General features: G+C 54.8%; 1 protein-coding gene across 4 annotated transcripts; it reads left to right on the top strand.

The window, feature by feature from the left end:
• Positions 1-5,401: 5,401 nt before the first annotated feature.
• FKBP8 (FKBP prolyl isomerase 8) lies at positions 5,402-13,589 on the top strand. 4 transcript variants are annotated; one of them, XM_070586639.1, is made up of 9 exons: positions 5,402-5,556; positions 6,925-7,237; positions 9,468-9,637; positions 9,753-9,841; positions 10,164-10,381; positions 11,001-11,173; positions 12,031-12,108; positions 12,519-12,650; positions 13,070-13,589. In XM_070586639.1, the coding sequence occupies exons 2-9, from the start codon at positions 6,949-6,951 to the stop codon at positions 13,154-13,156; spliced, it is 1,236 nt and encodes a 411-aa protein (XP_070442740.1). In that variant the 5' UTR covers positions 5,402-5,556; positions 6,925-6,948; the 3' UTR covers positions 13,157-13,589. The 4 variants fall into 4 exon arrangements, with proteins under 4 accessions (XP_070442740.1, XP_070442739.1, XP_070442741.1 ...); XM_070586638.1 differs by having other exon boundaries at positions 10,161-10,381; XM_070586640.1 differs by lacking the exon at positions 5,402-5,556 and adding an exon at positions 5,954-6,113 and having other exon boundaries at positions 10,161-10,381.
• Positions 13,590-14,300: the final 711 nt, after the last annotated feature.

Raw genomic sequence — 14,300 nt, 5'->3', positions numbered from 1 at the left:
GTGCTCGAGTGGTCTGCGGGGGGCCCGGATCCAGGTGTCCTGCTTTACAGGCTGGGAATCAGACTCAGTCGGGCTCAAAAATCCACGCTCCCCTTTTGGTCACCTTTTTCTAGTCCAGGATCCCACATTGCATCTAGTCACGTCTCCCTTAGTCTCTTCCACTCTGTGACAGTTCTTCAGTCTTTCCTAATTTTTCATGACCTTAATACTTTTGAAGTGTACTGGTTTTGTAGAATACCCATCTCTATGGGTTTATCCAGTGTTTCTTCATGCTTAGACCGAAGTTGAGCAGTTTGGGCCGGAATCCCACAGAAGTGATGTTGTGTCCTCAATGCATCATATCAAGAGGCAGGGGTGTTGGTGTGTCTTATTATTGGTGGTGTTGACTTTGATTACGTGCTTAAGGCAGTGTCTGCCAGTTTCTCAACTGTCACTGTTTCCCCCTTTACAATTAATATGTATCTTACCGGGAGATATTTAAAAGACCATATAGATACCCTAGTTTTTTGTTGTTTTTTTAAACATACTTTTCACCCACTGGTTTTAGCATCCATCTATGGCTCTTGCTAGCGGCTGTGATTACTATGGTGTTTGCATAATGGTGATTTTATTAATTTAATTATTAATTGGAATTCTGTAAACAAGAGCTGTCTATTCTCCAATTATGGATTTATTCGAGTATTTATATCACTATGAACTCATGAATATTTATTTTACTCTGCGGATTATAGTTAATTTCTTTCTTTCATTTTTTTTAAAGATTTTATTTTTTCCGTTTTCTCCCCAAAGCCACCCAGTACATAGTTGTATTAATTTCTATATTATTTATCTTGCTGCCCCTTTAAGTTAGCTCATATATCCTTATTTTATTATTTATTTATTTATTTATTTATTTATTGTTAATTTTTTTTGAGGATGATTAGCCCTGGCTAACACCTGCTGCCAACCCTCCTCTTTTTGCTGAGGAAGACTGGCCCTGAGCTAACATCCATGCCCATCTGCCTCCACTTTATATGTGGGACGCCTACTGCACCATTGTGTGCCAAGCAGTGCCATGTCGGCACCCCGGATCTGAACTGGCGAACCCTGGGCCAACGAAGCAGAATGTGCGAACTTAACTGCTGCGCCACCAGGCCGGCCCCACCTATGTCGTTTTAATATGTCTCCACCTTTCTCTGAGCACTTCTTTACTTTTGGCACCACAAGACGTTCCATACTTGCTTTGGAATCCCTGGAGTCAGCCATTTCTCCAAAGAGCCTGGTTCCTTTTCTTGGAGAATAGGATTTAGAAACCAAGATCTGGGGGCTGGCCCTGTGGCTGAGGGGTTGAGTTCGTGTGCTCCACTTTGACGGCCCAGGGTTTTGCCAGTTGGGATCCTGGGCACAGACATGGCACTGCTTGTCAGGCCATGCTGAGGCAGTGTCCCACATAGCACAACCAGAGGCTCTCACAACTAGAATATACAACTATGTAGTGGGGGGCTTTGGGAAGAAGAAGAAAAAAAAAAGCCAAGATCTGGGTGCTGGGTGTGTTCACTGCCACTGGGCTGTCACTGCTCAGAGACCCTCTCAGCAGTCAGAGTTAGGAAATATATGTATGCCTACTAACCCACAAATACGCAAATTTATATTTACTTCTATGTCTGTCCCCTTTTATATATACCGAAAACCATGAGTTCATACTAACATGAGGATGCGTATTTTTTAAAATCTTTTTTTTTTTTTTGAGGAAGATTAGCCCTGAGCTAACTGCTGCCAATCCTCCTCTTTTCGCTGAGGAAGACTGGCCCTGAGCTAACATCCATGACTATCTTCCTCTACTTTATATGTGGGACCGCCTACCACAGCATGGCTTTTGCCAAGCAGTGCCATGTCCTCACCTGGGATCTGAACTGGTCAACCCCGGGCTGCTGAGAAGTGGAATGTGCGAACTTAACTGCTGCACCACCGGGCCGGCCCCCAGGATTTTTATATATTTAGTTCAACAAACAGTTTTGAAAATTATTCAGTGGGCCAGCCCCGTGGCATAGGGGTTAAGTTCCTCGTGCTCTGCTTTGACAGCCTGGGTTTGCTTCCCAGACATGGACCTATGCCACTTTTTGGTGGCCGTGCTGTGGCAGTGACCCATGTACAAAACAGAGGAAGATTGGCACAGATGTTAGCTCAGGGTGACTCTTCCTCAGGAAAAAAAAAAATTATTCAATTAACCCTGTAGCCACCCTTTCTAGGCATGGCCCATATTCTGGGGCTCCAGAGAATACTCAGTTCACACCCACCCCTGGAGGATGAAGGGAGGCATAGTCTGACGCAGACACTCCCAGCCCTGAGGGAAACAGTGCTGGGCTAGATGGAAGAGACACTCAAGACTGGAGGAACCTGAAGAGTGGGGTATGAGGACTCATTTTGGGGTTAAGGAATCAAGTACATCTGGTTGGGGTTTTGGGGTAGGATTAGGAGTTTTCTAGGTGCTGACAATGATTCAGGGCTAAGGGAATCGCAGGAGCAAAGGCAGGATGGTGGGAAAACACATAGCATGGAGTTGGTCCTTGTAAAAATTGTGGAGCTCAGTGAGCCATGCAGCAGCCAGGGCCGAGAGAGGAGCCGGGGCAGAGGCTGCTGGGAGAACGGAACTACAGCTTTGTCTGCCGGCTGCAGCAGAAGACATCCAGGCTGGAGAAATCGAGTTTGTTAATGAGTCCCTTGGGCTCTGTTGGAAGCCAGGAAACATTTACAAGGGTCCTGGAAGGGGTGGGGGTTGCACATCAGGCCAAAAGGGACTTGGCTGGCCTCAAATGTTTTGTGCACAGTGGAGTGGAGACAAGAAAATATTTCCCTCCTTTGTGTGTCAAAGGGAGGGGGTTGGAAGTGATGGGAATGCTCAGCTGGGTCAGTGATGGGGACGTTGGTCTGGGAGAGGCCTAAACCTGGGCACCTTTCTCGAAGCCTTTCTTTTCAGTTTTTTGCCACTTTTTTCAGTTTTATTTCCTGCATAACAATCCTAAGCTGATACTTATCTGCATCATTGTGCAATATCCAGCTCCATGGCTGGAAGAGAAGCTCAATGATGGAAGTGACCTGGCCCATATTGTCCTTCATCGCTGTGGCCTTGAACAAGGTAATTGCCTGCTCTGTGCCTCAGTCTCCCCATCTGTAAAATGAGGCTAATCTTACCAAAACACATGTACCCAATCCTAAAGAAGGCAGGAAAGCGGAGAGAAAAAGAGCATGGAGCAGGTGGGATGGAGAGAAAACACAGGAGAAGGCAGACTTAAGTCCAAATAGGTCCATAATTACATTAAATGTAAATAGACCAAATGCACTAATTAAAGACAAAGATGGGCGGACTAGACCAAAAAGCAAAACCCAATTCTATGTTGCTTACAAGAGACACACGTACAACATGAGGGTACAGAAAGGAGGAAGGTAAAGAGTGGAGTGTTTAAAGGAAAAGGATGCAGCATTTAAAACAGGAACATTGGCGCAGTGGTTAAGTTCGCATGTTCCGCGTCAGCAGCCTGGCGTTCGCTGGTTCGGATCCCGGGTGCGGACATGGCACTGCTCGGCAAGCCATGCTGTGGCAGGCGTCCCACGTATAAAGTAGACAAAGATGGGCACAGATGTTAGCTCAGGGCCAGTCTTCCCCAGCAAAAAGAGGAGGATTGGCAGATGTTAGCTCAGGGCTAGTCTTCCTCCCCCCCAAAAAAAATAAAATAAAACAGGAACCAAAGGAGAACAGGAGTATGACCTTAACATCAGACAAAGTCCACGCTAAGGCAGGAAGCATGGAGATAAAGAGGGGCATGTCATAGCAATAAAAAGTTCAGTTCACCTGGAAGATATGACAATTGCCACTCTGTATGCAGCCAATGACATGGTTTCCAAATATCAGAGTATTTTCTCCTAAGACTGATGGGAGGATTAAATACATGTAAAGTGTTTCCCTACACCTGTGATAACTGCGCGCCAGCCATGATTATTATTGTTATGATTGTTGGTGTTATTATTTTCTATTTGTTTATTGTAGTTGTTTATGTATTAGTATGGTGGTTGTCAAGTTCACTACAGTTCCTCCAACCCCTGTAACAGAAGTGGGACTGCATGGGCAAGTGACTCCACCACGCAGGTAAAATACTGAGGTTCGGGGGTGGCCAGGGACTAGTCCAAGGCCCTCAGGACGAGGATTGGCCCAGGGCTTATTTGATATTCCTTCCTGGGCAATTTCTCACCTCTCTCCGCTGCCCTACCATCTCTTCTGCCTGGCCAGTCTGCCTGCCTTCCTTCCACAGTGATTTCCCCATATCCCCCACCCGGCTTTGTGTCAGGCACTGTGTAGGCCTCAGGGCTAAAACAATGAGAAACAACAGAGCATTCCCAGGTGCTGGGTCTTCCAGTCTAGTGGGGGAGGCAGAGGTAAGTCAAATGATGGCACAGAATACAAGTCAGTCAGTTATGAAATAGAGGTTCATTGTGCCAAGAGGGCAGCCAATCAGGGCAGCTGGTCTTGCCTTGGGGAGGTCAGGGAGTGCTTCCTGTAGGAGGTGACCTTGGAGCTCCAATCTGACAAATTATTTACCTCCAAAAGCCAGTTACCTCCTCCACTGTTATCTACCTCCTAAAGCCACGTCCCACTCATTCATTCATTCGATTATTCATTCATTTATTAAACTCCCATAGGTGCTAGGCATTATTCAAGGAGGCGGTGGGGACAAAACAGGCAAAATTCTTTCCACAGTGGAGCAGAATGGGGGTGACTGGGGGAAGCAAAAGAATGAACAAGATCATTCTGAAAGGGGGTAACTGCTTGGAAAGAAAGAAAATAGAGCGAGCGAGGACTGAGTGCCCCCCTGCTTTCAAAACAAGATCGAGAAAAACCCGTTTAATCGATGCCATCACCTTCTCCGGGGTGGGTACCCTGTCACCCTCCAGCAGAGGGTGCGGGCAGGAGGAACTCAGCTCTTATTAAGCTCCTCCTGTATGCACCAGACAACCTTCCAGGGATTAGACAAACTGCGCAGGGGGCAGGGGTTCTGTGTGCCCTTGGGCACGTTACTCTCCTTCGGGCCCCTCGGGTCCACAGCGGTAACTGGGCTTTCACGGTGGGTTATCCAGCACCTCACTGTCAAGCCTGAGCGCCTCAAGAAAATACCATCTAGTGCTGTCCTCCCAACAGCCCCGGTGTGAGAGTGCGTGGATACCAGTCTTTATCCCCAGTTCACAGAAGAGCAGGAGTAAGCTCACGCTGGAGCGGTGAGTCGCGCAAGTTGGCAAATGGACTTGGGTCTGGAGCCCTACCATTGCCCCCGCCCCCTCTCCGGGTGGCCCGGCGGCCTCTGCCCCTTTAAGAACGCCCCGCGAATCCAAGCAGGAAGGGGGCGGTGCCAGCACCCGAAACGGATGTGCGTGCGGGCCAGTGGGTACTGCCGTCGCGGCGGCAGCGACCAATGGGCACGGTGGGGGCGGGGCCAGGCGCCCGAGCCTGGTTCCCGAGGCGCGGCGGCCGCGGCTGGGGGCGGGGAGGGGGGCGCAGGACCCCAGGCGGGGGTCCCGGAGCCGGAGGCACGTGTCCTGGGGCGCCGGCGGGGCTGCGCCGGCCGGGGGCACTGCCAGGGCCTGGCTCGGTCCTGGGGCCGGCGCGGCGGGGGCTATGGCCGATGGGCGGGGCGAAGGGCCGCGGGGGAGGCGAACCGGGGGGCGCGGCTGGGCTGGGGCCGTGGGGGGTGGGGGCCACAGGGGGCGAGGGGAGCCCGTGGGCCGCTTCGGGCAGAGACGTGGAGGGCCGGGGTCAACCGAGGGGTGCGGGGGGATCGGGGGCCCCACGCTGGTGGCGTCGAACCGGCGTGGGGCGTTGGGGGCCTGGGTGGGAGGTTGACGGAGGGCCAGGCCCGGGCGGGGGGCGTCTGGAGGGCATGGGGTGTTATGGGATTGGGAGGCGGGCGTCTGGGGACATTGGAGTGTTTACAGGGCAACGGAGCGGCTCTTGGGGGTTGCTGGCCCGGGCTGGGGGCGGTGGTTGGGGGAGGGGGGAGGGCGATTTATGCGGGCGCAGGGGATTGTGGGGGTGGGGGCTGGGAGGGTCGCAGAAGATGGGGCCCGAGTCCGGAAGGAGCAGGCAGGTGAGGGTTAGGGAGGGGATGCTGTGGGTTAGAATGACGGCTCTACCACCTCTGAGCTTGGGGCCTGGGGGAGGGAGGCAGTTCCTGATGGCCCAAAGAGGAGGCTGTAGAATGCGGTGGGGGTCTCCACCACTCTTGTAGAGAAGGTTACTTTGAGAGGGTGCCCTGGAGGCCTGAGGAGAGGAGAAAGGGCTCCCAGGGAAGGGTTTGGGCCAGGGTCCCTGGTGTTGGGGGGTGGTATTAGGTTCGGGGTATGGAAGGAAAAGGCTTGGGGTTTCTGGGTGCCTCCCCTTAGGAGAAAGGGCAGCTGGAGGTGGGGAGCTCTGGTAAAGATTCGGTTTCCTTTCCCTTGGGCTCTAAGAATAGCCTGCTCAAGACCTCAGGGGCTAGCTTCCTGGAACAATCTTAGCAGCCCCTGTGGGCATATCATCAGATACAGCCTCAGGTTCAAATCCTGCGCCTGCCGTTGGCTTGCTCTGTGACCTTGGGCAAAGCCACTCTGGGCCTCAGTTTCCTTTTGTGCAAAATATGGGGGGATATTCTTTGTTTTCTGGGGTGTTTACAAAGATTAAGTAATAATTAGTTCCAGTAGTAGCTAACACTATTTGAACCTGATGTTCAAGGTTTGATGCTCGGTCGTTAAATCCTTTGGACAAGCCAGGGTTGTTGCTCTACCCACTGTGTAGATGAGGAGACTGAGGCCTGCCGACCCTGAGTCACACGAGAAGTGATCCGCAGTGTGGGGAATGGATGCAGAGAAGAATTTGAGGGGCTGGGTGGGATTCTCACCCCCATCCATTCCCCTCGCTAGGGCCAATTCCCGTCCCCCAGCAGCATGGCATCCTGTGCTGAACCCTCTGCCGTGGGCCCTGAGCCCACCGCACCGCCGCCTGCTGGGGTGCCGCCGCTTGAGGACTTCGAAGTGCTGGATGGGGTGGAAGACGCAGAGGGCGAGGAGGAGGAGGAGGAGGAGGACCTGAGTGAGCTGCCGCCACTTGAGGACGTGGGGCAGCCCCCACTGGAGGAGGCCGAGCAGCCTGGGGCCTTGGCCCGAGAGTTCCTGGCAGCCATGGAGCCCGAGCCTGAGCCCGCCCCAGCCCCGGAAGAGTGGCTGGACATCCTGGGTAAGGAGCAGGGGTGGCTCGGGTGACCCACAGGGCCCAGAAGCTCCAGTTCAGGAGTGACCTTGGCCCAGGCCTTCTCCTCCCCTGAGCCTTGTTTCCCCATCTCTGCTGTGAAGTAGGCTGGAAGTAAAAGGTGGTGACCACAGTGATCGCCAGCCACAGGCAACTGCTTGAGGCACTTCATGATTATGAACCCCTTTCATTGTCTCAAACACACACACTTGCATGGACGATGTGCTATGTCTTTGTTTCCCTGGGCTGCTGACAACGGCTCAGAGAGGCTGAGTCAACTGCCCGGGACCACACAGCCAGCACACTAGGTGCTAGCAGCTCCCAACCCCCACTGCCTCTTTTCTTGGCGTTTGGCAAGTGCCTGTCCCTTGAAAAATGTTTCTTAGGCTCAAATAGATCTGGGGAACATCCTCTTTTGTTCATCCCTGTGTCTGGTTCACAGCATCCATTGCTCAGAGAAGTCCTGCAAGAAAGAAACTAGGGGAGCCCACACATCTGCCCCCCACGTACGCCATCACAGCAACTCTAGAAGCTGGAGAAGCATATTGCTGCTAGGACTGATATCTGACGCACTAAATAACGCGGGTGTCCACACAAGTGGGAGTAAAACGTCATTGCTACTACCAGTAACAGTAACGATACTAAAGCCACAGTATCAGATAATACTGATACTGATAAAACAGGGTCGTTACTAACACCATCTCCACTACTTCTGATGAAAAGTATTACTGCTGCTAAACAACACCACCAGGTAGTAGTTACTGAGCACTGGTTCTGTGCCGGGTCTGTGCATTATCTTATTTTATTCTCACGACAACCCTGTGATATAATTCCTGTCATATAATTCCTGTCATATCCCTGTTTTGCAGATGGGGAAACCAAGGCTCAGAGAGCTGAAGGCACTTGCCCCAGGTCACACAGCCTCTTTGGCTACATTAGTTTGGGAGGTTTTTCTCTACTGATAGGAGCTGCCTGCTCCGTTTCTGAGCACAAGGCTGGCTCTATCCATTTATATTTGAGCCACCCACTTTCTGAGGTCAGAATTCGGGCTTCAAGACAAGGAAAACAGGCCTTGAGAGAGGATGTGACTCCAGAGTCCATCCTAATGAGAGGCAGTACCTTGTTGTGACCCTACCATTAGTGCCTGGAAACCTCAGGACACGGGTCCCTCAGGATCCACTAGTTCAGTGGTTCTCAGACTGGATGCAGGGGCACGTACAAGTTGAGAAACAGCATGAAAACTTGGAACATTCTAGAATATTCCAGAATATGAATAGATATCCTCCCTGTCCCTAACATTCAGACTAAGGTCCACTTGGATTTGTGGTATATTCCAGACCAGTGGAATATTATGGGACACAGGTAAATTTCAGGACATAGGTGACCGCAGATGCCGTTGGTCTGATGCGCCCCACACATTTAAGCGCTCTACCACCCAGCAGTTGTCACGGGATGGCAGTGATTGTCATCGTTGTGGGGGCTCTGTGAGTGGATTCGCGGGGGCACGGGGCTTTGTGCCTGGCTCCCAGTAGGTGTTAGCTGTGGCCATTGGGCCATTCCTCCGACTGTGGGAACGGAGGGGTATGGAGGGAGGTGGTCTCCTCAGGCTGTGGGGGCATCCAGCTGCTTTTGCTTATGGGTCCTTTGGCTCTGTTTAACTTTTAAATTTGGTGACGTGATGCTTTAGTAGAGATGCGCTCCCCATGTCACAGGCATTGTGCTAAACAAGTAGACTGCTCACCAGGGTGTCACAGGAGACCCCCTGACCACCCTCGTTTCATGGCTAGGTAAATCAAGGCCCAGATGTCACAGGGCTGGGATTGGAACCAGGGGCGGGAGATAGGTGGCTCCAGAGTCCCTTCTCTGGGCGTCCCTGCCACCCTGCCTGCATTGGGCAAGGCGGCTTGTCGCACCTCTTTGCCCTTGCTGAGCCCGATTCTCTTCAGATAATGATCAGACTAGCTAGTCTTCACTGAACCTGTCCTCAGGGCCAACATCACTCCCCGAATCCATCCCTTCATGCTCGATGTACAACCAGGGGGACAGGCCCAGAGGCATGGGGTCATCTGCCCCGTAAGTGGCAGAATGACCGTTTGAAGCTCAGCTTGTTCCCTGGTGCTGGGCCACCCCTGGGATGGGCGGAACTGTGGGTGCCCTCAGGGAGCAGGTGCCTTGTGAGCCACCGGGTGACAGGCTGCCTGTCCCTGGTCCCTGGCAGGGAATGGGCTGTTGAGGAAGAAGACGCTGGTCCCTGGCCCACCTGGCTCAAGCCGCCCTACTAAGGGACAGGTGGTCACCGTGCAGCTGCAGACGTCACTGGAGAACGGCACGCGGGTGCAGGAGGAGCCGGAGCTGGTGTTCACCCTGGGCGACTGCGATGTCATCCAGGTGCGGTTGGGTGAGATGGAGGCAGGGTGGGGGAGGTGGTGGCTGGTGGGCCAGGAGGTAGGCCAAGGCTGTGCTGCACCTGGACCCACCTGACACTCAGGCCCCACACACCCAGGCCCTGGATCTCAGCGTCCCGCTCATGGACGTCGGGGAGACGGCCATGGTCACTGCTGACTCCAAGTACTGCTATGGCCCCCAGGGCAGGTGAGAACCTGCTGCCAGGGGGGGTCTCCTTGGGGTTGGGGAGGTGGGTGGGGCGGATGCCCCCCTCATCTCGGCCCATCTGCCTGCGCAGTTTGTAGAAAAGGAAACTGAGGCTTAGGGAGGGCAGCTCACTCACCAAGACATGTAGCTTGAGGGTGGCAGGAGTTATCTCCCTTATATTTTGCTGAGGCGGGGATGACAGTGGGGCCAGCTCTGGCACTTGAGCCCTTTCCCACCTGCTCCTGAGCCAACCCAGCATGTCTGGGGTTCCGTCATGGTGGCTGCCAGGTCTGAGTGATCCCCTCACCCCACCCCCCAGCAGGAGCCCCTACATCCCCCCGCACGCGGCCCTGTGCCTGGAGGTAACCCTGAAGATGGCCGTGGACGGGCCTGACCTGGAGATGCTCACCGGGCAGGAGCGCGTGGCCCTGGCCAATCGGAAAAGGGAGTGTGGCAATGCCCACTACCAGCGGGCCGACTTCGTGCTAGCTGCCAACTCCTATGACCTCGCCATCAAGGCCATTACCTCCAGCGCCAAAGGTGATTGACAGGTCAAATCCCTCTACCTTCCCTGCAAAGGCATCCACTAATGCCAGAAGCCTCAAGCTACAGAGAGCCTTAGACTCAGAATGTTCTAGAATATTCCAGATTGTGGATAAATGGTCAACTGTCCTTAACCTCTAGGCTAGAGTCCACTCCAGACTTGTGTTATATCCCAGACCCTTGGAATGTTAGAGGACACAGGTAGATGTCAGAACGTGGGTGACTGCGATGGTGTCAATCTGTGTGCCCATGGTTCAGCACTCACTTCTCTTAGGCTCCATTTGTAGACTCCTTGGGAGCACCCTGAGGACAGTGCTGTTAGAGCTGAGTAAGCTGAGGCCAGAGAGGCCTGAGGTTCCCTGAGGAACAGACTGGAGAGGTCCCAGCACTGGGAGCTTAGAGCCCCCTCTCCTCCCGTGACTGGACACACAATTAGAAACCCGCCCCCGAGTATTCTCCGCCACCAGGTTCAGAGAGGGTGAGCCTTGGCCTGGGTCCCACTGCACGCGGGGTGCCTTTGCCCAAAGTAGAAGGCAGCCAACCCCTCTGCAGACGGGCAGCTGTGGGGCTGGCAGCGTGGTGATGGCTGCTGCGGTTGGGCGCCATCCCCATACAGTGGACATGACATTCGAGGAGGAGGAGCAGCTCCTGCAGCTGAAGGTGAAGTGTCTGAACAACCTGGCGGCCTCGCAGCTGAAGCTGGACCACTACCGCGCAGCGCTGCGCTCCTGCAGCCTCGTGCTTGAGCACCAGCCGGACAACATCAAGGCGCTCTTCCGCAAGGGCAAGGTGGGCCTCGAGCCGCAGGTGGACAGACCACAGGCCACGGGCAGGTGGGCACAGGGCAGCAGCAGGCAGGCTCCCCCAGCCCAGAGCACTGGGAGTGGTCCTGAACCCAGGATTTGACAAGGACATGAGTGTCAGCCACCTGAGTTTTGTGGGGTACAGGTTGGGAAACTGAGGCCCAGACAAGTGCAGAGGCCTGATTTGAGTCACAGCAGTTCATTGACTGAGGCCAGACTCAAACCTCAAGCTGTAGATTCCTTCCACTCCTCCACACTGCTCTCTGGCCCAGTGGTGATTGCTCCTCACAGGTACCCTCTACAGCTTCCATCTTTCTCCGAGTGAAAACCAAATCCTCATTGCAGCCATTGGGGCTCTGGGCCATCTGATCTTCCTTTTCCTGGTATCACCTTCCACTTCACCTCTTGCTTCTCTCCATCCTTCTCAGCCTTCTCACTATTTACTGCCCAGGTCAGGTCTGCTCTCACCCCAGTGCCTTTGCACAGGCTGTGCCCTCTGCCAGAGACATTCACACCCTAGATATCCCCGTGAGTTTCTCCCTCGCCTCTTTCAGGTTTTTGCTCTGATGTCTCTTCCTCAGGAAGCCCTCCCTGCCACTCCCAGTCTGACCCCCTTCCCTGCCTTCATGTTTCCCATCACTTGTCAGCACAGGCCAGTGTCATGCATCTTATTTCTCTCTTCCACTCAAAGGGGAAGGTTTTGTCTTTCTCACTCACTGCTAAATATCTAGCCTTGCAAATGATTTAGGACTTGTCAGGGTGGCCAGGAGCCTGGCAGACCCAGGTTTCTTGAAAGTATGACCAGAGTGGGTCCAGAGGGATCCTGCCTACTTCTTCCCGCAGGTGCTGGCCCAGCAAGGCGAGTACAGCGAGGCCATCCCCATCCTGAGGGCGGCCCTGAAGCTGGAACCTTCCAACAAGGTGAGTAGAATGCAGTGATCTGGGCACTTGCCTTGCTGGCCTGTCTAGGAAGTCTGGCCTGTGGTCTGCCCCTTGTTCTTGCTGTGGCTCTCCATGTCGTGTTCCTACCTGGGCAGTGGCAGGAGCTGGGTGGCTGAAGGGCCCCAGGCAGCTTGCTGAGACCCTCATGACCCCGCAGAGGTGATCTGGGCTCCCTTCCACCCCCAGGGGTCTCACAGGCTGAGGCTGTTGCCAACCTGGCCAGTGCCGACATCCTCAGCTTTCCTCCCAGAACCTTCCTCTCTCCTGGCCGCTTTGTGCTCCCCGCTCTGTCCCAGGGCCCCAGAAAGGCAGAGCACCAGCAATGATGGTCGTTAGGTTGGCTGCTGCTGCCTCATGCTCTTACCCCAACTAACACCTGCCTCTCACAGACGATCCACGCGGAGCTCTCCAAGCTGGTGAAGAAGCATGCAGCCCAGCGGAGCACGGAGACCGCCCTGTACCGGAAAATGCTAGGCAACCCCAGCCGGCTGCCTGCCAAGTGTCCTGGCAAGGGTGCCTGGGTGAGCTGGGGCCGGCAGGCACAGGAGGCTGCCAGAGGAGGGGCAGGGGCTGTGGGCAGGGCATGCTACGCAGAGGGAGTTTCTTCATTTTGCAAACACTGATGTCCTCATCGTCTGGGTTATGCTAGACCATGCTTGGGACACAGGTCCCAACTCTGTGTGACCAGGGCCAGAGCAGAAGATAGAACACAATCTAGAGGACTCAAGGTGGTTCTTCTAGAGGGGATGGGGAGGTGACTCAGAGGAGGGGACATTTGGCTTGAGTTTTAATGCATGAGTAGGAGTTTGCCAGGAGATAGGAAAGGCATTGTCGGGCAGTGTTTTGCTTGGAGGCCTGTTTGGGCTGTGTTGGTAGCTGAGGCCCCAGACATTAGTCTTGACCGCCCTCCAGCCTCTTCTTCCCTCCGCTTTATCCACAGTCCATCCCATGGAAGTGGCTGTTTGGGGCGACAGCTGTCGCCCTGGGGGGTGTGGCTCTCTCTGTGGTCATCGCTGCCAGGAACTGACTGCCCAAGTGGCCGCCACCTCCTCTGCACACCGTGGACCCCACCCCATGCTCCCTAACTCCCCCAGGCTCCTTGTCTACTGCCCTATGTAGCCTAGCCCGCTCCTCTGGGGTGGGGGCAGCGGGGATTGGGGGTTGCGTGGCGCAGCGAGCAGGAGGGACTGAGGCCCTATAGAAGGAAAGTGAGGCAGGGCCTGGACCCCGCGTCCAGCCCAGAGGGAGGGGCCCTCATTCCTCCAGACCCAATTCCCACCCCCACTCCCACCCCCCTGGGTTAGGTCTCGACACGGGCCGGCCTCAGTTTCTCCTTCCCAACAGGCCCAGGGGCAGCCCTTCCCCGACCCAAACCCTGTTCAAGTGCCGTCCCCTCCTGCCTCGCCTGCTGCCCTCTGTCCAGGCTCCCCCCGCAGTGAAATAAAGCCTCCCACCCCGCACTCTGCTGGCTCCGGAGCCTTCTTCCACCGTCGCCTGGGGCTGGGCCAGAGACAGCCTGTGCCACATGCAGGGTCACGCAGCACCCTGGGTGTGGCTGAGCCAGGACTGGAGCAGGGGTGTCTCCTCTTAGGCCACAGCAGACCAGCTTTATGCAGGGGGAAACTGAGGCCTGGAAAAGTAGGGCAGCCTGCTCAGGGTGCCCAGCCAGAGTCTGCTGGAATTCACACCCAGCTATGCTCATGACCCCACCTCTCGACCTTGTCGCCTCACCTGAAATGGGGACCCCAATGGGGCTGCACTGTGACCTGAGCAGCCCCGGGGGTCTGGCTCTGCAGCTGGCTGCCAGCCCCATGTCTAGGGAGCCCCTGAGCCAGCGCAGGGGCCCTGGAGAGGCATCGAGCCTGCTGTGTTCAAGGTGGGTAAGGGTGGGTGGTCAGCAGAGCTGGACCCTACAGGGCCTCCCTGGTGACAGGCGGGGTTGGGGTTGATTCCAGGAGCTCCCCTATCTCATTTGGTTCTCCCCACAGCCTGGGGCCCTAGGAGCCTCTCTCCTCAATGCTGTTCACCATCATAGGCAGGAGCCAGTGTTCAGGCCTCCATCAGCCCAGCACCCTAGGCTCTGCTGGCTGTTCTGTCCTGCCTCCAGGGAGGGGGATCTGCAAAAATAGAGCACCACAGCTCTCTTGCCTGCACCCTCCTTTTAGAACCCA

Source organism: Equus przewalskii, chromosome 20 (assembly GCF_037783145.1).
Source record: "Equus przewalskii isolate Varuska chromosome 20, EquPr2, whole genome shotgun sequence".
Taxonomy (NCBI): Eukaryota; Metazoa; Chordata; class Mammalia; order Perissodactyla; family Equidae; genus Equus; species Equus przewalskii.
The sequence above is the reverse complement of the archived record's forward strand: the minus strand, read 5'-3'. Positions and strand labels throughout refer to the sequence as shown.

What these genes read in the sequence shown, in the direction of transcription:
- FKBP8 (XM_070586640.1), top strand. Translation starts at nt 6,084, where the DNA reads ATGGGGCCCGAGTCCGGAAGGAGCAGGCAG. An exon ending in GCGACTGCGATGTCATCCAG is followed by an intron (nt 9,638 to 9,752) that starts GTGCGGTTGGGT and finishes CCACACACCCAG; the next exon opens with GCCCTGGATCTCAGCGTCCC. An exon ending in TGCTATGGCCCCCAGGGCAG is followed by an intron (nt 9,842 to 10,160) that starts GTGAGAACCTGC and finishes CCCACCCCCCAG; the next exon opens with CAGGAGCCCCTACATCCCCC.